The sequence below is a fragment of the Agelaius tricolor genome, unplaced genomic scaffold, assembly GCF_023055355.1.
Source record: "Agelaius tricolor isolate 1412-34295 unplaced genomic scaffold, bAgeTri1.0.p SCAF_2, whole genome shotgun sequence".
Taxonomy (NCBI): domain Eukaryota; kingdom Metazoa; phylum Chordata; class Aves; order Passeriformes; family Icteridae; genus Agelaius; species Agelaius tricolor.
Genome location: NW_027269262.1, coordinates 21445438 through 21468861, shown reverse-complemented (window position 1 = coordinate 21468861; position 23424 = coordinate 21445438). Strand labels below are relative to the sequence as shown.

Sequence of the window (23424 nt, the reverse complement as noted above, 5' to 3'; positions counted from 1 at the left end):
TACCAAATCAAGAATGCAAGCATCCTTACTGATCCAATTAGACAAGCAGGTAATATAAACAAAGCTTCTGGAACAGCTGGCTCCATTAATGCAGTTTAATGAACAGAACATAATTAGGACTATTAGATGTTCCACCTTGAACATGGGCTCTGTACTCACATGGCAGCAAAGTTTTATTTAAAACAACAAAAGCCTTCTTCCAAATGTCTAATATAGCAAATGAAGCTGAAGATTTAAAATTGCCCTTGGGGAAGGCATAAAACCAAACTAAATGGTCTGTGAAAGGAGAGGATGGGATATCAAAGCAGGTTACCATTAGGAGCCCTTAAGAAAGAGGCTGTTAGGTCATATATTGCATTTACCCTGGGACTGTTTGAGACACAAGTTTGTGCACCTGCTGATAAAACCTGTACCATGAGATGTACATTTATACACCCTAGATGTAACTGGGGTAGAGCAGCAGTACCTGTCACAGAGTCAGCCTTCTCTACTGGAGTCACTTGTAAGAGAAATAGAACTATTGCAGACACATTTGGGGAGTGGAGCACTGTAAACAGTACATTATTTCACACACATTCAGGTGCTTGATGGAATTTTGCAATTTAAGGCTTTTGTTCTGATCAGTGCAGCAACTGCACCTAGATAGCCCCATGTTTCTGTCTAAATACCTGCTTGGAAGTTTGCTTGAAGATGTAGGCAACCAGACCCTAAAGCAGGAAGTCACTCCATCTGACCTTTTTGGGAACAGGTTATGAAAACACCCTGTAAACATTTTTTCATGCATCTACTACTATTAATTGTGTTTCTGAAGAAATACTTTGCTTTGCTGTTAGTTTTCACAGATGTGAGGATAAGCTTGGCTTACATCACTCACCCCTGTTTAAAAGAACTTTTTGCTGCACGGCTCAACCTTCTAACAAGCCTAAAATAACAAAGGAGAAATAAAGCACACCCAAAACAAGCCATCCAAAAGGGCTGTTAAGAAAAAGCTTTCTCATCTGTTTGTATCTCTCTGCTGTTATCCCTGCCCTTGCCATACTCTGCCCTTTGCCCTAACTCTTGACCACATACTCTTTGGTCATAACTCTTCCACACTATTTAGTTCTCAGAACAAAACACTATGGAGCAATAAGAATTCCCATCTAGTCATCAGATAAATAGCATTCACAAATCTCAAAACTGGTGTTGTACTGAGCCAGGTGGCAGGGTCCATTAGCAGCAATGGCATTATCACCATATAAAACAGCACAGAGAGCACAGAACTAGCATAGGCCTGCTCTCTTCCATAATGTCAGTAGTAACCCTAAGCCTGAATGTAACTGCTAGGCCATGGGGCTGCTTTGGACACAGTCTCATTAAAGACTGAAGTAGGACCCCGCATCTCTCTTACAAATGTGAAGAGAGATAATGATTTCTCTTGTGAAGACAATAATCTGGCTTCAGCAGTAGAACCCCTGAAGAGGGGCATCTCAAATCCCATCAGTCAGTGTGCTTCTGATGGCCATCAGCATTGCCAGCCTCCTGAATAACCAACAAAAGAAAATGGGAGTTTGAATGCAACACACTGTTTCGGCTTCTGAAAATCACAATGGACACCTTACAGGGTCCAGAAATAAAAAAGTGTTTCTATTTGGGCTCTTCTGAGAAAAACTTATGATAAGGAAACAAAGCTTTTGGAAGGCACAGTGACACAAGGTGATGCATGACCAAGGGAAAAGCAATTCCCACAGCAATCTTCAAAAACCCACTGTGTGTTTCAGGTTTGGTATTTATTGTCTGAAAAGTACAGCGAAGGCAATTACACATATGGTTGCCAGGATGAAATACCCTTTATACTGCTGCTACCTAATTTTGTACATTTTATTACAAATTGCTCTTCAAACATGGAACTAAAATTCCCATGAGTACTTTTCCAGCAGTTGGATAAAAACTGTACCCATCTGTGCCTTATCTTAGCATTTTTTTCCTCACAGTGTCCCACAAGAGCCCTGTGAGAAGCCATTTAACTGAAATAAACGAATGGACAAATCCTGGTCTAATCCTGTCACCTCTGCAGTTGTCAGTGTATCTCTAACCAGCTAAATCAGACCTGAATTTAGGAGTCTTAATTGCTGTTACTACTGCTTGACAATAGTGCATTTGATTGTGGCTTGCATCAAATGAGGTTAGCAGCTCCTGAGTTTCCTGTCCCAAACTATTTTTATCTTGCAGTTCACTGGGTTTGCATCTGCAGTTCCTTTTGAGCAGCATGGCTTCTGAGAAAACCTACCTGTGGTATTTTATCTGACAGGTCAATTTAGTTGTACACAGGCAGGTTAGGAGGTTGTGATTTATTTGATTTCGTGTTGGTTTTAAATTCTCCTTGTAAATATGGTGGATGATATTAAACAGGGCTTGCTCCAGTTAGATACATTCCAGAGAAAACATATTTTTCATGAGTATTTGGAACCAGAAAGTTCAGTTGGTAAATAAAGGGAAGGAGATTATCTGGCATTTGAATTCTAGAGTCACAGGACAGAATTGTTCTTTGCATAATATAAGGGGACTAGAGAGTATACCTGTCATAAATCAGAGCAAAAAAAGAGACTAAACAAAATTAATTTCTGCTCTGTGCCCAGTTCCAGGAGCAGTCCTTGCATTCTTACATAATTACATGATTTGCAAACAAAAATCTTCATAGCCTTGGGTCATTTAAGTCAGTACTACTAAAAGAATGTCTGTTATCTCTGTTAGTGTCAGTCTATGAAACACCCTTTGCTAAATATTAACATAAGCAAATGAACCCAAAGCCACTTGGGAGATAGCACAAAATCCAGAGCGGAGACGTGAGCTTGCTCATTCAGTGATGACACTTTGTGAGAAATCACTTCATTACCTGAGTAGCTACCTCATTGTGAGGACTTTTTTTAATCCCTAAAATTACAGCACCTATCTATCCAAAAGGCAGCTTAATACCTTGTAACACAGAGCTAAGGTTAGAATCATAAATCAGACAACAGCTTGAAGCCACCGAAAGCCAATTAATTTTAACTAGATTTTAAGAAAACCTATCAGTGGAACAACAAACAGAGAGAACTAGGAGAACCACACATGCAAAACCCCACAAGAGGTATTTATGACAGCACTAACAGGGACACTCACCTTGTCAAAAGCAGGGTACACAGCTCTGATCTCTGTCAGCCAGCCATAGGGCATGTGTCCCACTGGATATGTAGCTGTCAAAATTGCCACTGCCTATGAACAGAGACAGAGAAACATGAACTTTAAATCTTCAAACACAACACTGAAACTAACACAGGGTGCTACTGCCCACCAGTATCACCACATTGACCTTGGCACAATGCAAAACCAGACCAGGGACTGGAAGCTTCTTGTTTCAGGAAGACCATCAAAATGACTGTCATTTGGCCTGGCATTTTAAGCTTATGAATTTTTTTTTGTGTCATGAAGTTACCTAAATCAACTTTGTCATTTCACCATCACTCTGATACTCTGAGATAAGAGTTAACTTGAGCTGTGGTGCACCCCTTACCAGGCCAACACCTTCCTCCCAAATTGCTCCTGAGTTATTTTACCTACAGATAGCTGAGCAGCAGAATGCCTTGCAGCTCACAGTAGTTTTGGATCATACCACATAATTTCAATTTATATACATTTTACTTGGTTATCCATAAATAAGATAGCTTCAAGTAAAACAGACTATATATATTGGATTGGATATATATAAAACAGACTATATATATTTGATTGGATCTCAGTGGCTGACTGAGTTTGGACATCAAAATGACTGCTTGGAGGCAGGAGGCACTTAACGAGACCAAAAAAATCTACCTCTGCCCACTTTGGTGCTCATCAATGAACACCAGACAAAAATAATCCCAGGTGAACATTTTTATTATAAGAAACAATTTATTGCCTGAAATTTTACCAATTCACTGCCCTTTTACTCTCTCATAAGTACAGTCCAAGAGGTTTATCAAAGACATAAACTCCCCCCCATATTAATGTATGAAATATTTTGGTGATTTTTCTGGCTGCTGAAGAAAAAGTCCAAATACATGTCCTTCATGTAGGAAGAGTGTTTAGGAGCTCTTCCTGTGGCTACTTGTAAATCTACTGTCACTCCAAATTTTCTAGTCCTCAGAGCTGAAGTATGCATCTGAACTGAGAACTGCCTGACTCTCTTAACTCTAGAAATCAAAGTAGTTGGGTGCCTTTTGTCTGCAGGTTCAGATCTGTTACAATCCACATATTTCTGATTAATTTTACATCTGGCAATGGTAGTGTTAAGAAAGACCTTTTTTAACTACTGCTATTTCTGTTTCACTCCCAAACTTTCAAAATACATTTTCTTGATTATCTGACCCAATTTTCCCATTATAAATGCTGCCTTTGCTTGGTTAAAAGATCTATACAAACACAGGACCATGTAGCTAATTTGTTCCCTGTGCTGTTTAAAAAGGGAGTGGAATGTGATGATATCCACAGAGAGGAAGAGAGTGGTATAGATCCTTCCCTGCTAATAATAGCACTAATAATGTTTAATGTACCTTGAAAAAGTAATTGGTTCAAATAAAACAAATTGGAATTTTAAGATAGTACCCTTTTTAATTGCACACCCTCCCATTACTGTATTTTCATCAGAATTTCCATCTATATGAAACCAAACTAGGTTAAATCAAGTAAGGAATATAAAAGCTATTTTGCTTATTTTCATTGTTAAATCCAAAAAGACTGCAAAGACACAGTACCTGTTAAGGGAAAAAGTATTTCCCTACCATATTGTGTATGCTAGATTCTGCTTAGATGAAAGTTTTTAGTATTGATTTTTTCCCAGTGTTTTTCCTCAATTAGTGTTATTCCAACATACATGCATGAAAGTTTTCCTAAATGTCTAGCACCTGTGTTTGACAGATGAGAAAGGCCCCTATGAAAGCCAGCACCAAAGGGGTAGCCCAATCACCACAACTGTACTGGCAGTCCAAACAAAGCAGAGGGAGCTGGACAGTGCAAGTGGATTTGTGGTCCTCATGGACATGTTACAGCCTAGTCCTTCACAGGGACTCCCTGCCCACAGTGAAAGCTGCTGCTATTATTGAACAGGGGACCTGTAAAAAGTCCTGTGGATACAGATGCTCCAGACATTGATGTTATCTGTATTGTCAGCACCTCCCTTTGCAAAGGCAATTATTTCAGAAATCAGAGAAAGTTGGGATGTGACCATTACTGTAAAACTGCCAGTAAATCCCAGATATGACACGTATTTGGAGTCATCCTAATAGCAACAAAATGGAACTGGCTAGCCATGAAATGTGATGCATCTAAAATTGAAAGTCACCAAGAAATGTAAAACTGATCTTTGCTAATTTTTGGCTCCCCTTGTACAAAGGCCACTGTTAACACATAGACTGATCCCTGAATCACATATGTAAAAGTGTTAAGCTTCCTAAGTTCTTTTCTCACAGCTGTTTATTTGCAGGGCCTGGCACCTCCTGAGTGAGTGAAATACACAATATCATGTATGACAAATTTATAGCAGTTCTTTGAACTTCTCTTTTAATTTAGTATCTTACAGCTCTGCTTATCCTATGGCTATATGCATCTAGACATCCTTGCACGAAACTGGCAGCAGAAATTCCCCAGACTTTTTAGGAGAATGGGTCAGCTTGTGGTGAGCATTGGTAAAGGCTCTGCATCACAATCAGAAATCTGTCTCCCAACAGCTGTAAGAGACTTACTGGACTAATCTGAAATTCCTCAAGAGAAACATGGTGCATTTCATATCCCAACCAGGAGTCAATTTTTTTTATATGTACTTTTTAATGTCTCTGTTCTGTGTGATGCACTGACTGTTAACAGTAGTTTCACTTCAATTTGCACAGCCATAAAATATGCATGACAGGAAAGAGTAGGACATGGGACTACTGTCAACTGCCCTAAAATTTCTGGGATCTAAATGCTCCAGACTATATGTTCTTACATGTAGAGCATGAAAACTTGGGATGCAGGCACTATTCAGCAAAAATTTCTACTAGTCTTGTTGAGGGTGAGGTCCCAGTAGACCTGGCAGAAGGGCTCATGGTGAGAGTCCAATCAATCTTCTTTTCAAGCATAAAAATGCACTAAAGAGAAATGTACTTAAAACAATTTTTTTCTTGTCAGCTTGGCTGAGGAGAGAGGCACAGAGGTAATGCCATGGAAATGATCATTTGCAGTAAAGGAGAGCACTGCCTTTCTTACCTCTGTGGCTGCAGAACTGCCACCTAGGTCCCGGGAGACAAAAAGGTTGACAATGGGCCTACTTATTCGCTGAGTTGCCAAAATTAATGCCAAAGGCCACCAGAAACTCAGCATCTTCCTTATTGTAGCTTCTCCCTGCAACACAGGATAAAAAAAAAATGAAGTGAGTTTGGAAAAAAACCTGCAGCACACGACCAAAAGCATGGAGAAAGGTTTTCTGCTTTTCCCATCCATTGTCAGTTTGGTACATTCATTTCAATAATTTTCAGTATGAGGAGCCTAAAATATTTTCACTCATGGTAGCAATACTGATTCAGAAGAAGATGTGTCATGGATCTCAATAAATAATGCATAAGGTACCTATCTGCATAATTTTTTCTGACTACTAGAAAAGCTACATGAAAAACAATATGACATTTGAAGAAAAAGAGAAATTTTGGTATCTTCTTCCATATGAACTAAGGTGTTCCCTTAGTTCATGCTGTGCTGTCTTACAGCTCAGTACAGAGGTCCTCAGCAGACACATCCAAACTATGGAAGGCATTGTGTCACATGTGCTGTTGTTGGAATAATTTCCACCATGCCTCTTTAACTGAAAATGTTTTTTTCCTGCAGGACAAAGAGAAGGCCCTACATGCACAGTGGTTTAATGCAGTATTACAACACAAAAAAAACCCCCACATAAAATTATTGAGTTCAAAAAACCACAAGCATGAAGACATACCCCCATTTCAGGCCCACTTCTGTCAGGAATAACATCATGTATGTTCCTGTAGTAGCCCAGGCAGAGCGTGGTACACCGGACAAGTGCTCCCATGTACAGGGACAAGATTGGGATCAAGAGAGGCTCCCTGCACTCCAAGTGACTGTGAAGCAAAATGGCTACAAAAACAACCTGCAGAGAAAACAAACAGATGATTAACAATTTGTCTGGGTGCTTCTCCCGGGCCAATTTCTGTCTGGCTCCTCCTAAGTCGATCTGACACAACAACTTGCATGGCTACAGTTCTACAGAAACTTTAGTCAGGATCCCCCAGTATTTGGTCATGTACATGAGAAGAACAGGAGTTAACTTCATACTCTATGACACAAGACTTGAAGTTTGGGCAGGTGACAGACTAGAACCCATAAATAGGAGAAGGCTGGCATGAAAGTCTGGCAGGGTCTGGCAGCAGGCATGTGGCTGAGAGTCACCCTTCCCAGGAGAATGTGCTATTCTGATACATGGCCCTGCTGTTGTGGGGTTTTTTTGGGCAGTAGGGAGAATAGTGACAATTAAAAAACAGATTTTTTAAATATTCACTTCAACATTTAGGAGCAGGAAGTCTTATGTCAACCTAATTTTCAGCTTTTTCAAGTGAAATTTCACTATTTCATTATTTGCTTTTCAGCTGAGTGCCACATTAATGTAAATTAAATGGAAACTTTCGGGCTAATGAACAGTTCATAATTCAGCCTTTTAAGACTGAATGCTTAATCCACAAAATGTAAAGGAACTGATTAATATGATATTATTCTCTTTGTTAAGTACAGAGTGGATGAAATGCTGTTAAATTCCAAATTATTCAGGATGGGGGGCACAACTGGAAAGCCAACTGTGTTTGGTGCTGTGAAGAGCAGAACCAGGACAATCCTGCCAGGATGTGCTGACATTTCAAGTGAGTTACAAGAAATAAAATACACATTGTTCAGAAGCAGGTTCTCTCCTTCATTGCTAGAGCTGTAAAATAGTTAAGAAAAACCACACTCTGCAAATGTTCCTGAGGCAGGCCACAGTGCTTATGAGGGTTTTCAAACCTACAAAAACATTGCTTTTCAGTAAATAGAAGCAAAGTCAGTCACAAAGAGTATGCACATGAAGCTACCCAAGAAAAAGTGGCTACTGCCTGTGCCCCTTACTCCCTGTTGTGGGGTGCATATGTAGGTGCAGAGTTCTGAGCTATGACAGCCACAACTTTTTGTGCTCTGGATTTGCTCTTGCTCTATGTAATATTTTGTTGAGAGAAGATGACAGGTGTCTTATTCTTCACAACCCTGGCACCCCCCCTCACCAACCGCTGTGGAAAGGGCATGGCCAAAATAAGAATCTGTTTCTTTATTTAGCTCACATGGCCTGACAGCCAGGGTCAGGAAACTTTGTGGGTCACATCGGAACAAGAGCAGACCCTGAGGGTTAAGGTCATTTGCAGTAATTGGTATTATCTCTGGGGATTTAGTGCACTACTGTAGAGGGGCAGACCTGACAAATACAGAGTAGCAACTGACTGAACAGCTCAACCTGGTTTATGGTTTCCTCTGTTTAGTGGAAGGAAAATGCTACGGAAAATTGAACTGAGTGCCATTGACTTCATATTTCCTTTGATGTTGTACTGTTCTATCCTCTTATCCAGTCATTACACCATACAGCTGGTAATGGGGCACTACAGCAACTGTTTACAGTTGCTGGGACTCTTCATTTCCAAATATTTTTATATGTTTCAAATGAGGGCTGTATATTAGTTCTTAAATGCTACAACACAGTGTGTATGAATGTTGTTTTTTCAGTGTGCCTAATACAAAACAACAGGATAGTTAACAGCTCCCTTTTGAAAGTTCAAAAAACATTTTGTCTTCTCTGAATCACCCAGGGGTTATCACCACAGACCCCTTCTGGAGCACTTCTGAGCCTTCACCTTTTGGAACAGGAACACGTACTCAAAGGTGGCTTACACTGCATTTCCTTGGGTTAGACACCACGTGCAAAACTGACAGGTCAGCTGGAGAATCATGCCTTCACCTCCAGCTCAGGATTTCACTGGAACTGTGCAAAGTGCTGGGGAGAATGTACAGAGAGAGAAAGATCTATTTCAAAGCACTCTCTCAGCCTCAGGATTGGTAGCAGCCCGTGGTCTCCTTGCCTGACCTTTCTTTCCCCCAAATGTACATGTGTACATACAGAACTTGTTTCTCAGCCATTATGAACAGGGCTATGGAAGGGCTCCAGGATGTGACCCTAAGGCAAACAGCCCTGGGAACTGACTTGATCCAGTCAAATGAGACTGTCCTAAACCACAGCTGCCAGCAAATAGCCTTCACATGATGAACAGTCAGAGGGCAGCACACAAGATTGCCTCCTCTGGTGTCTTGCTTATGGAAGAGAGAGAAGGCACCAGAGAGACTCTGTACTAGAGAGTTCCTGTTTAGGAAAACATTTGCTCCATAACACAATCGGAACAGTGACTTCTATGAGGAGCCTTTACCTGAGCTATGACATCTGAGATGGAGGCACATCCCACTAGGAAACTGTACTTGTGTTTCAGCAGAATCCCTGCATGGGTCCATGCCTGAAAAAAAGATAGAGAAAATTTTGGGAAGTGATTATGATATTGTGAATGATTTCAGGTCCAAGAATGCTGTTTTCTGGTTGCTACATTGTACACAAACAACCTGTAGCAGTAGCTGGTGTGAACCTGGGCAAACATTAGGCCATTAATGCAGAGAAAGTACTGTTGCATTGAGTTCCTCAATGTTGTCAGGCTGGCAGGGAGAATAGGGATAAATTTACAGACTGTATAGACATTTCTCAGCACATCTGGTAAGAAAGCAGCCCTTCACAAATCAGATGCTGCACAGGATGAATTATCATAGTAAATCTAATAAACTTGATAAATCTAATAAATGATAAATCTAATAAATGCACCTGCTGGATGCACCTCTGAAGTGTAATATTCTTTGTCCCACTGAGTTACACTGCGTCCTGTCTGGAAAAGAAATCCAACTTCTTTTAAATGATCCCACTTTTTATTGTCAGTGACTGTTTCAAGCAGACAGAGTGGTGAGAAAGTGGTGGAGGCATTGGCATGAGAAGGTTCTCCTTTACCAGTTTTACACACAGGTAGAGGCATTAAGGGGAGCTGCCACATTTTCATGTTGTGCTGGCCACAAGCAATGAGTCTGCTGATCTGGGAAGCAGCAGCTCTCCCCAGGTATGGCTCCCTTGCTCAAGCATTTGAGATATAACTGGAGTTAGCTGTGCTTGCAAAAACTGATGGTAAGAAACATCTTTTTGAAAAATTTGCTTTGAGAAATTATTGATTTTATTCCTTGTGAGCTCTGTAGGTCTGGGAATGCACGGCAAATCCAAATCTTTCACTACAAATCAGAATGAGGTCACATACAGACAACCAGTACAGCTCATCACAAGACTACCAGCGCTTTCCAACAGGCACATACTGTTACTCTGACAAGGCAGCTGAGGTTTGTGACATTTGTCATGATCTCTGGATGTTTAAAGTTCACTCAGATGCTTTCTCCATGTAGCAGGAGATGAGTCAAGGTATGTAGAGAATTACTGCTTGCCAAGGACACACCTTACTTCTGCATACTTCAATTTCCCATCTGGTAACAAAGTTTGTGAACTAAGGTCACAAAAACATAGCATTAACATTAAATTTCAGTTCTGAATCAGGCACTCACCATGGCATCCATAAAAGGGAAGGCAGCAAGATAAAGGAAGGCCCTCCGAGTTTTACTTCCCACTGATTCATCCACATGGTGCAGCTTATTGATAATGTAATACCCCAAATCACTATATGCTGTAAAGAAACAAGATAAGAATGAAAAACAAAGCTTGCATATGGACTCTTGGGTGAGACATTCAGAAGTACCTGAAAGGCTGTAATGCCTTGGAGCTCAGACACACATCCACTTAGCAAGCAGCTGCAAGGGCTACAGATATTGCAGCCTCACCAGCTGCTGTTTATGACTAAGAAGTGCTCTCATGGTTCTTTTTAAAGTAACCTTTGGCAGAGGCGTGATAACAAATGGCTGGATTGGGAGATGAGTATAGTAAGTGCCACATCTGTTTGCTAAATGAACACGCTGGTACTCCAGAAAATCTACTGCTCCTTCATTAAATCAAGGCTCTTTGTTAGAAAAGCTTTTTCACCAGGCATTGTGTATTTCATGGGATATAGTGCCTTATAAATGTTGAAACCATCTATTATCACTGCATTCTCATGACATTACCTGTAAACCTGCCCAAAGCTGTAAAATGATACTGTGATTTGTGATGGCATGCAACAAATCACACTCATTATGTCTCTCCCTTACTCTGCCTTATGACCACCTCTGCCAGGACTGTCAGGACACTGTGCTTTGCTGTGCAGTCCCTGGGCAGCCTTGACCTGCCTGAGGTTCCTTCCTTATCTAGAGCCAGCACCTCCAGAGCCACAGGTCAGAACAGGGCACCTCTGGAATTCAGGGGGCTCCCACTCCTGATTGCCAGCATGCTCTTCACTCTCCTGTTTGAACCCAAGACAACCTTTAGTGTTGGACAACTCTCTCTTTCCAGGTCTCTCTTCTCAAAGCCTTGGGTTGAGGCTGCACAGACATGGGAAGTCCCCACACAGCTCGCTGCAGAAGTGCTTACAGTTCTGTTTGTACCCATGTTATCCAGCTGTTTTAAAAATCCCAGAGTCCTCCCAATAACCAGGAATAACAAAGGCTAGCTCAGACTGGAGTCTGAACTATGGAGACAAATACAATATGCATAGGTAAATAATCCAAATCAGTTTTAACTTTTTATAAACTATGTTCTAGATCTGCCCATCATTACTTGATTTCCTCTATACACTTGCAATAGCTGTTACAAGAATTATTAGGCCAATCTCCCCTAAGGCAAGGAATGGTAGAATTATTTGTGTCTGGGGAACCTTATTTCAGTTCTCTCCTACCTGTGTATTTTCTAAGTTAACTATTTCAAATGTGAACATCTATCTAATTTTCCATTTATAACAACCCTATTATCTTTGTACAAACCTTCACATAGGGTGTTTCAGGAGAGATCCTTTTCATGCATGCATCATAACTGGATTGACAAATGCTAACATTAGTCATCAAATTCAGTCCTCTTAGCCTAAAACTGCCTTTCATAACTTGCAAACAATACTTGGAAGCAATTAAAGAGGAGTTTAAGTTGTCATTGTTTTGTGATGGCTTAGAGACACAGCAGTTAAATGATTAACAGAACTGAAAAGACTATTTGAGTCCAAATAAGACAGTGTAAACAAGATAGTAAAATAAAAGAAGGTATGACAGCACTGTGAGCAAGCACAAACCACATTCCAGATAACCAGGACTGCCCAAAAGATGCTAGAAATGTTAAAAACTTCTTCTTTCCCTATGCTGGTCCCTATCTATGTCTTTCATCTGAACTATAACTGTTAGACTCACAGTCTCCAAATTCACTCAGTAAATCCCAAGTTGCTTAGCCATCTTCCTGAGGCACTCCCAGCCTTGTTTCCTTTGCAGAGGGTTGGGGAAGAATTTTAAACCAGGACTCCACCTTTTCTTCAGTTCTAAGAAGGCAGTTTAGTCCCTTAAGTGCTCAGGTGCTTGTTGCAGTTCAATCAAACATCAAGCACAGCCTCCTTATATTTTTGCATGAATAGCCATGTGCCAATCTTCTTCACTTGGTGTTTTGAAAACTCTCAGCTACGAAGGGTTTTTTGCATGGTAAGCCCTTGTGGAAAGCTGCTTTTATGGCAGGGCAGTACATGGATGTTCTTGAATCAACTTATTTCAATGAAGGAAAGAAGTCTGGAAGGTTTGTGAGGCAAGCCATGTGGGAAGGTCAGATTCACTGAACTTTCTCTTAGGTTCCAATGAGTGTGCTTTACACTTCTGCACAAAAACTTAAAAACCAATGCAGGTGACACACCATCTTATCCTCCACATAGGGACTGGGAATTGTAGTCCACGTGCTGAGGAACCTGCTTCTGTGGAGGGGCCACCTCCAGCAGAGCAGTGCCAGAAGCACAGCACGCTGCAGAAGTTACCCTTCCCTGATCTCCCTGTCCTTCATCTGTTTTAAATGAGACTTTTAAAGTGTTTAGAATGTGAGTAATAAGTAACCTTTTTGTCTCTAAAGGCCATTGTGGGTTTTTTGGTTGTTTTTTTTTTAACCTAAAATTTGCTATTACAGAAATATTCACAGAATCAAAGGGTCAGAGGCTGAACTACTCTCACTTTTAAGAAAAGAGTCATAGTTTATTGGCAGGGTACTCTCTGGGCACTTATACCCTTACAACTCATAGCACCACATTTTTAAGGTTTCTAGGGATAACAGCACTGAGCTCTGTACTCATGAAAGATTTTCTTTTTCCTCTCCCCATCAAAAAAAAGTTTAACTGAACTTTTTAATGTGATTTTGGTTTTAAATACGTAATGGTTGAACTTAAAACATTTTCAAATGTTATTTTCAAAATAGTCAACTATTTCATATGTCAGTGAAAGCACACAATCACTTTCGCTGATGTCCATGAATGTTTCTGTCCTCACAAATAAGGATTTAGCAAGCTGAGATTCATTGACAAACATACAGGCATGTGTCACTGAGCCATGAATCAAGCAATTGCTGATGCAATTAGAACTTAACCTTGGCCAACCTTACAAACTTATTATGAAGAATGGTACAAAATTAATAACACAGACAACAAAGCTAGAGAGTATTACATAAATCTAAAGCAGATGGCACTTCCCACTTCTTGCATCATTTCAACTAAAACAGAAAAGTAAAAAAGTCAAGACAAGCTGCTTGTTTGCTCTTCTCTAGTACCTCATTTGTTTTGCTATGTCTAAGGATCAGATTTGCTACAGAAGATAAGCAGGAATTCTTGCTTAGCAAGAATTAGCTTTTGGTTTTTCCAGCTGAGTTTTAAGACCCAGAAGGTCAAGAATTGACACTGAAAACTGTACACCTAATTGGATCTCCTGGTCCCTACACGGATTTCTCTAGCAAGCCAATTACTACCACACAAACTTCAGACACCCTTAAAAAAACACACTCGTAATGATGCCAGCAATCTCAGACAAATACCTGTACTGTAGTTATTTTGGAGCTGACTGCTACTGAGCATGCCATACTTCAATCACAAAGAAAAAACTCTCAGAGGAAGTGACACCATTTACTTCCAGACACAGAGCTACATATGTCAAAAATAGCTTTACTGGAAGAAAAAAATCCAAAACATGATTTTGGGTAAAGTGTGTTCTTTCTAGACACATTCCATTTACATACTTTGCTGCCAGTTTTAAAAATGAACATGGAAACTTGAGAAGTAACAAATCTATTCTGCTGCTTGTCAGAAAGATGGTTCACATGGCCAAAACGGATGCTCATGAGTTTCTTAACCACAGAATGTTCTCAGTTGAAACAGACACACAAGGACCAAAAAGTCCAACTCTTAAGTGAATGGCCTGTACAGGGACCAAACCCACAACCTTCATGTTATTAGCACCATGCTTAATGCACTGAGCTAATTTGTTCAACAAAGGGATTTGGGCAGATAGGAAAATACCAATGTGAAAAAACAATAGCAAAACTTCATTTGGAGATGCAACAGGGTATAAAGATTTCCTTATGTCTTTGGTTAGCTTGAATTTAAAACAGAGGAGAAAGCCTCTGTTTTCCCATGTGAAAGCTCAGATGAGTGTTTAAGGTGTTAAGATTTTTCTTCTCTGCTTATTATAGTAATACATAAATTAAAGAAAACCAAAACAGCTTAGGAGCATCTCAGTGAAGACTGTTTACTGCAACCATATTTTTGTGTGCTTGGGTCTAGCTCCAAAATTGCATTACATAGATTTTCCCAAATCTGTGAATGACTTTTAGTATCTGAAATATCTTTATATAAGCCAACATTTTGTAAGTCTCAAAATTATCCTGGTGTAACTGAGACACAATCACTGCTATCCAAAAGTGCTTTGGTCATAGGCTTTCTTCTTTTGTCCTGAGTAGCTTGCTGAAAAGCAACTGCCCCTATTGTGGGAAAAGGGTGAGGGCAGCCAGGGAAGCATGTTATTGCTTTAACAATGATCATGCTGAAGTAGGACAAATTTTCAATGAATGACATTTTATTTTTATTTAGAGAGGAGGAGGATGGAGAAAGCAGCAAGCCCAGATAATTCTGATTTGTGTTCCTGTGCTGTCCCTTTTTTCCAGGGCAAAATGTTTAGTACACCCCAGTAGAGTGATCTTGTCAGAACAAGACTGACTAAAAGAAATAGCTTGTTGTAACCCACTCTGTAATTCCTAGTCTCTGGAAAATTCCAGTAGTGTTACACTGGAATTGGTGGGATTACACCCATGATTCAAGTCCCATGGAGATTTTTAACGTACATGCAGTGATCATGCATGTGGAAGTTCAAAAGTATCAGTGGAATTGCCAGGAACTGCTGAAGTGTTGCCCTGTGCAATCTATGGCCCATGCTCAGCAGCCTGACAGCAATAAATGGGCACAAAACAAATCACTCACGTGTCTTGGCCATACAATCCACCATAGATTACTGCAAAAGTTAACCTACAAGTTTGCTGGTTACTAAAGTTCCAACCTTTTTCTCCTGGTGATGACAATGATCCATCATGTTGTTTTTAATCAGGGATAGCAAAAAGCACAGAGGATATTTCCTCAAAGTAACTGCTGTCCTGTCGTTTCTAGAACTACTGAGAATTATTCAAAAGGAAATAAACTTTCTCAGTAAACTAGTGAAAAGTTGAACAATGCTGTTTTATTGCCAAAGAAGATGTGCATATTCTTCATGACACTGATGTTAAAAGGCTCACTTATTATGGAGGGCTTACCAGCAACACTAAGAAATGCATTATGTTAGCAAAATGTTATATAAATGACTTTTCTCCTCTGTCAAGCTGGCGATTTAGTAAGATGTCAAAAATATGCAGAGACAGGCTTAGCATCTTGAATTCCTTCTCTTACAGCCACCAAAAAGCCAGTCTCTGAAATAACAGGACACTTTAGACCCTGGCTCCATAGTGACCTTCCCACCAGGAGACTAATTAGTGGCAGTAGCTGCCCTCAAAGTAGCCCAGGGCAAGGAAGGCAGAATACTGTATTCCAGATCACATCTGAAACAGCCAGTCCAGGAATACTGTACTGACAAGGTCTACAGCAGTTTTGGAAGTAGGATGAGAAGATGGCTTTGAATCCCTTTGGCCAACTTGGTTCTCAGTTGTTACTGCTACCAGTACAAGGGAGTGACAGGAGCTGCTGGTGAGGACTTTGCAGACCTTCATAAGGATGTGGCTGGGTGATGACTGAGGGACCCAGAGCTTGAAGCTGTGAATTCAAAGGGTTTAGCTCAGCCAGTCACTGGCACAGAGGATTGTGTGTGCCCCAGGGGGGAAGCAGCAGTGGGAGGCTGGTGCTGAAGCAATGAAGCATGAGTCAGGTGAGTGAAACTGTCTGGTCTGATATTTTCCATGAGTAGAGGCCACTGTTTGTGAGGAGCTTTATATGTAGACTGCAAATAGTCCCTATCACAGTTGGAATTGTGGTGATTCATTGTGGTCACTGTGTTTCTACCACCACTTGTTTTCTTCCTTTTGGTACTCCTTATTTCACTGGGCTTTTTGTTTTCTGTTTCTTCCTGGGCTTTGACAGTCTATGGCAGATAGACATGTCATCTTCCTTAGCCCTATATTTATGGCATGTGGAAAAAAATTAGTCCCCTAAGTGTTATTTGTTTCTCTTTTTCATCCACCAAGCACCAGGGACCTGTATTTGTGTCTCTTGTAGACAGCCTGTGATGGGCTTGCAGCTGCTGGGGAGCACTTGCAGGTCCTAGGAGGCTGCCTGTCATTGGACTCCTTCTCTTCTTCCTGCTAGGCAGGCTGTGTATCTGTGGGTCAGAGCAAAATAATCAGGACTTGAAACAGGTTCAAAGGAAACTTGGAACATAACATTTGGCAACATCACCCAGGCAATTGGTGCTAGAATCTGACTAACTCCATTCCCTCAGGCGCTCTGCCAGTCTCTGCTGTGGCCTTTGCATATTTTCAGGCATAGACAAGTTAAAATACCAAAAAATATTTTGCAGTCTGTCACCATAAAAAGCTGAAAGATTGTGTGCAGTCCTTTAATTTAGGACTTTAAAGCACGGTAAGCACAGCCTCTTTTTTTCCCCAGTGTCTGCCGAGTGCATTTCAGGGGTTCTGAACCCAGCAGGGCTCTACTTCCAGGCAAAGGCAAGAAACTTAGCTGACAGGTTTTCCAGCCTTTGTTCCAAACACCTCCTTTCAATAAGATGTCCCACATGGAAAATCCAGTTATGTCTTTCACCTGGAAATTTGATAGTTACACTTAAAACTTTCTTAAAATCTATTCTAGCTTAAAATAAAATACTGTATGACTAGAAAATAACTTTTTATCCAGCTGGCAAAGGCAAAAACTTTGACCAGCACTGGCAGAAAAGCAAGTGAGCAACTAGAAGAGCAGCTCTGGGGGATGAAGAAATATTCCAAGCAAAGAAATATGAGAGCCAAATGTACAAATGGGCCAAAATTTATAACACTGACTCAATAAAACAGCTTCAAATGTAAACATGTTTAAGAAGTGACCAATTGAAATCAGTGAATTATATTAACTGGAATGCATGGATTCAGTTTATAAAATTAGCAATATCTAATCCCTGGCACACGTTAGCAATATCTAATCCCTGGCTAGTGAGCCATAACTGTAAGCATTTTTTATGACTGTAACATGGAGCAAAGCTTAATAGCACAGGGCTTGCATACCAGTGGTGGAATAAGAGATATGATGGTCAAAACAAACTGTAGTGCTTGGGAGGCACACAGAGCTGAGGTAAGAGCTGGGGGCATTTGTGTTTACCAGATGGATCTTGAACCTACTCAGGCAGGAACTGAAATAGTTCTATTCTATTCTATTCTATTCTATTCTATTCTATTCTATTCTATTCTATTCCATTCCATTCCATTCCATTCCATATGATGAACTGCAGCACATGAGATAATAACAGCCTGATAATGAATGCTCCCTTCGAGGCCACTCTGAGATTTCCCAGCAGTTCAGGATATTGCCTTTACACTCGCATTTCCCATTTTTCTGTGACGGAATGACACCCTACTGGTGCCGATCCAATCCAATGCCTGTCAACCAACACATGGCTCCATAGGCTGTTACAATTACCTCCTCCCTCCCACCCCTTACAACTCTCAGCTTTTTAGGATTTTACCTGCTCAATGCAGTGCACTCTCTGCTTCTTCCTCCAGAATCTCCTGTTCCTCGTTGCTACGGTCCAGAGGTTTCAGCTCTGTAGAATGAGCCAGAAGGTGCAGAGAATCTCGTGGAGTTCTTGGAGAGGATGAAGTTAAAATCTTCCAAGTTAAATGGCTTTTATTGCTGTGGCTGATGCTTGAGCTGATATCCCATTTTTGTAGGCTCTCAAAAACTTGCAAATCCTGTGGCTGCCTTTTTTAATGTTCAGTTTGTGTCTGCTTGTGTATTTTCTTTGTTTCAGAGTACACTCAGGGAGTTGGTCTCAGTTTGGTATAAATTGCTCTTACTAACCTCTTCCTCACAGATTAATTATTCAACAGAAGTGGATGATGCCTAGCAGCAGTAGAGAGTACTACCTGATAGTTTAATGAGGATGCTGGCTCCTGCCTGCTGAGACTTTTGTACTGTGAGATAAGTAGCAAAAGAATAGATACAGAAGGAGTACACCAACAATGCCATCAAGAATGACAAACAGCCCCTACCAAGCACACCTTGAAGTCCTGCCAAACCAACCCAGCAGATACTGCTGGCTGATCATTACTACATCACAGTACCACTGAGCTATCAGCTTCAGGCAACCTGTCAACCTCGTCAACGTTTTGCTCACACACCTGACTGAAAGAGATCAGCAGCATGCTTTGTTTCCAGGCAGGAGAGCCCTGTGCTTGGAATCTGCTCCTTAATAGCCTGTTTAAAAAGCAATAAAAATTACATGGATAGGCAAGATACCAGCCCAAGAGAGCTCATCTCTTCTGCATCTCCTGTTGTACTTACAAAATGAAATATTAAGCCTAAAGCTTAAGCAGTGTGAAGAATGGGTGAGGAAAACAAATTAAAAGTCATATTAACTAGACATGAAGTGACCTTACCTATTAAAGTATGAAATACAGCAGCTACAGCGCCAGCCACAACCATGCACAAAACTGCTTTGGTCCTGTCTCTCTTGCTGTTCACAAACACCAGACCTACATTTTTGAAGTCACTCATGGGACCCGTGAAGAACTTCATCAGGGAGTATGCCAGCCCATAGCTGGCCAACATTTCCACAGCATCTTCCTTGACAGCAGCAATGCCCCTGTTCAATGCCTGTTGAAACACAGAAAGAGCAAATGATGTAGCACATGTGGAAGGATACCAAACACAATCTCCTGCATCTGGTTTCAGAAGGAACAAGCAAGTTTAGCTGTCATTGTTTTCACCCCAAGCTGGACTTTATTTCTTTGGATTCAGCAGCAGTAACTTGTGACCTGTGACACAGGCAAAATAATTCAATATAGACTAAATTCAAGTCAGGTAGACTCAAGGATAAAATAAGTATCTATTTCTGAAGTATATAATGGAACTTCTGCCATACCAGAAGTCAGTCTCTTTCCTTTTTAGAGTAATTTTATGACCTGATAATAATCATGGATAATAAAAAACACTGAAATATTGCTCTGAGATTTCAGCCATGATTTCAACAGAGCATAGTCCTTGCAGCTCATCTTTACAGGCAAAAGCTCTAACAAACACTCAAAGTTGAGGAGCTAAAAAAATTTTTCCATGTAACAAGCTTTTCACAATATCCCATATAATTGCTGCAAATAGCTGATATTAATCTATTACTTTCATTGTTTAATGAGGCCAAATATGCACATGATTAAACATAACTGATCTCCTTTCATGTAGTTGACATATACATATTTGCGTATAAACAAATTTGTGTGTTTGTATTTGATACCATATTAATTTATATCCCCTTGTAGGAAATTTAAAAATATCTTTCAAGACATATTCAGGAACAACTAACTTACCAATTTATTCTAGGTCTGTGTTTAGGAAATGTCTGCCAATTAATCACTAAGAATTAGATGGATTATTTTTATAACTAAGGTGAGCTGTAAAAAAGATGTGTAACATTCCTTCAGATTCCAGCTTGAACCAAAATGCTTCTAAAGTATTGAATAAAAATGACAGAATGACAAATTTTATCTGCAGTGTGACAGCATCAATCATCTAGTACACCCAGCAAACTGTTGAAACAGTATTAGATTCAAAAAGCATGAAGGATGAAATATGATTCTGTTTTAACAAGTATTTAGTTCCTATGGGTTACAGCTGATGTGTGTTGACAGGGCCATGGCAGTGAGGCCAACCAGGAACATCTCTCCAAGCCACCACCCAAACCTCACTGACACTTACACAGTTCAAATACCACTTTATCTGAATGAACAAACCAGCTAGAGTATCATCAGGTAACTGTGGCAAAGTCCTTCCATTTCAAATATAAGCATAAGATTTTTATTGCAGTTATTTGACTTTATTTGCCCTTCCAAAAATCATACAAGCAAGCAACCCTTATTGAGTTGAAAAGAACCCATATCCCTAAAGTAGAAATGAGCCTTTTTCTTACTGTTCTTTTCCACTCTTTTTGTAAGATGTTCATAATTTTTGAAACTAAAACTGCACTGTCAACAAAGCAAAAAGCTGTAGAAAATACAAACTTCTCCACCTTTGATGTCTGCCAAATCTCTCTCTTTTAATGTGCTCTGACCTGAATGCCTGAAGCTCCAAATATTTTCATCTGTCTTGCTTCAGTTTGTTCCTTCCTGAAAGCACCACGTGTTAGATATAGAATAGCTGCCGCTGCTGTATGTAACTTTTCCTGGGATATAGATAATTTCATCTATTGCATTGATATCAGTTCAAATTATATTACATCTGCTGATGCCAAAAGCACTAGTGTGTGCACAAAAGTGTATTCAAGCAATTTGTGAAAGACTGTGGCCTCTGAAATGAATAGTCAGTTGTAGTTGTGTTTTGTGATGATACTTGTGATGGTGAAGTAATCAGTTTCAAGGTGTATGCAGAGTTACAGTCTTCTAATTTAAACTTGCTAAAAAGATGCCTAATCTCCCAATTGCTATTGCTAGTAATAGACAAACAGCCTCAAATTATGCCAAAAAAAGGGTTCCTTGATCATGGCTCTTCCCCTCTTTTTTCTTCTGTCAAGAATGAAATATTTCTGGCAGCTTCAATTTAAAGAGAAACAGCTAACCAGTATCAGGCAGGCTAGTTTAGAAACTTCTCATCACATGTAAACAGCTGAATTATTTTCAGGAGTTTCACAAGCACAAGTGCTTTCTTCCTGCTTTGTACAACTACAGAATACCAGAGTCTATGGAGGATGGTAATCCACTTCTGACAAGGTCATGGAATAAACATGGCTTTAAGAAATAACTTTTTGTCAAAAGGCATGGCACTATGATCCCTCTGCAGAGAGAAACCTTTGCTTAGCATGGACCTCATGCCAGTGAAAACAGCTCCATATGACTCTGGCCGCGGTGTAACTAAGTTTTTCCATCTAAGTAGGACAGACAGAAAGACTTGAGCACTCCTCTTTCTCTCACTTTCTGGTTTTACTGATCTCTTTTGAATGAACAAATGACAGCCAAGTTGATAGCTTCTGAGTAATCTCCCCTGGAGACACCCTGTGTACCAGGTAAGGTAAACTGGCAAAATCCAAAAGGGACTTCTGTAAGAGATATGTTGCCATTAATTTTACTCCTGTGGAATGTGTGGCTGACATGATGAAATACTCTAGAGGCTAGCCCTGAAAAAGCAATCCTTCTAAACACTTCTTTGGAAAGATCCTTAGGAAATGAACAGTCAATAGGGCTGTGTTTAGGGATGGCTTAGCTTCTGTAGCGTTTTCCTTTTTCACTTTAAGATGTCAATATAGAACTCTTCATCCTCAATTTTCAAACTCCCTATGAAAACTTGCATAGCTTTTCTATCATATGTACTTCGAAATATTTTTGCTGCTGAAGCTGTTGATGCCATATTTGATATCCTAAAATTCACAAGAAATCCCAGATAACTGATAAAGCTGCTTTGGTGCGCAGTATGAAAGACACAGATAGTTGATCTTTCATGGCATGCCAGCCATGCAGTTGGCAATCTTCCAGTCTAATTTCCTGTTAGATTTCCAATTAAATCTGTCATAAAGGAAGGCAATATAAACCAGGGCAAGGCCTCCATTTTTTAATCTGACTCTATTTTGAAGCCTTTTTGTGTGAATAGAAATCAATAAGGAAACTTCATCAGTAGCATCTGTATCTGTACAAGAAAGCATCCCTCTACAAAGATTTGTGTAGCTTGTTGGTGAAGTCACACAGAACTAGGTAGCAATAATACTAATGACAATATTTAACACAGCATGTTAGCTTGATTACACATTTCAGGTATCATTCTCCTTTGAACTGGCTTATTCATACCGTACTTGATGGGATAAGTAGGCAATCCAGATGCTGGAAGACAGACAGATGTTGGTGACATCACCTTCACCTGAGTTCTTAATGAACCACTAATCTAATACAGTAGTAAGTGAAAATGTCACAGTAAAGTGTAATTGATCAAATGTGATTAAAACAAAGCCATAGATATTGCTGACCCTTCTTCTAGAAATAGAAAAAAACCCCACAGAACAATTCCAGGCAGAGCACAGTCTGGTAGACACATGGACGTGTTAGCTGAAGTAAGTCATGGTCCTAAAACACTTCTCAAAAAGGCAGGCACGAAGATACACAGTTACTTCTATGCAATGTTTTCTGTAACACATTTGTTACCACTAGAAAGATGAAATCTTTACTAGAGGACCTTGCAACAACACTTTAGACCTTTTTTTTTTTTAAAGAATAATTGTGTGCTGTCATTAATGTTCACTAAAATCAGAGAGGACCAGCATTTTTAAATTCCCATCCAGAATATTCAGGTCAGAGGAATATCAAATACACTTAACAAGATTGCAAGCCAGTAACCATGTCTTTACAATTGGATACTGCAGCTGGCTTTAGCCTTTTAGAAGGAACCTATGAGACCTTTATCAAATTTCTAGGACATGCATAATGGATGAATCCAACAAATGTTTGCATGCAAAGGCAGCGATTTGAAAAGCAACAGTTGTGAGAAAAATGTCAAAGGTCTAACTTGTCCTATTTTGCATGAACTTTTAGCACTATTCACTAATGTTGGCACAAAAGGTTTGGTTCCAATCTAGGGCTACACACCTCTGTTGCCAAAAATTCAAAGGCTGTCTCTTAAGCTGGCTCGATAGAGTTTGACCATTATT

At 40.0% G+C, this 23424-nt stretch overlaps 1 protein-coding gene across 1 annotated transcript in view; it reads right to left on the bottom strand.

The window, feature by feature from the left end:
* ANKH (ANKH inorganic pyrophosphate transport regulator) overlaps positions 1–23424 on the bottom strand; it is a 107074-nt gene that overhangs the window by 31581 nt on the left and 52069 nt on the right. The window contains exons 2-7 of the mRNA XM_071454028.1: positions 19184–19400; positions 10696–10814; positions 9480–9563; positions 6965–7135; positions 6241–6375; positions 3142–3234 (exon numbers count right to left, since the gene is read on the bottom strand). Coding sequence (XP_071310129.1) covers positions 3142–3234; positions 6241–6375; positions 6965–7135; positions 9480–9563; positions 10696–10814; positions 19184–19400 — 819 coding nt within the window. The remainder of the gene's footprint in view (positions 1–3141; positions 3235–6240; positions 6376–6964; positions 7136–9479; positions 9564–10695; positions 10815–19183; positions 19401–23424) is intronic.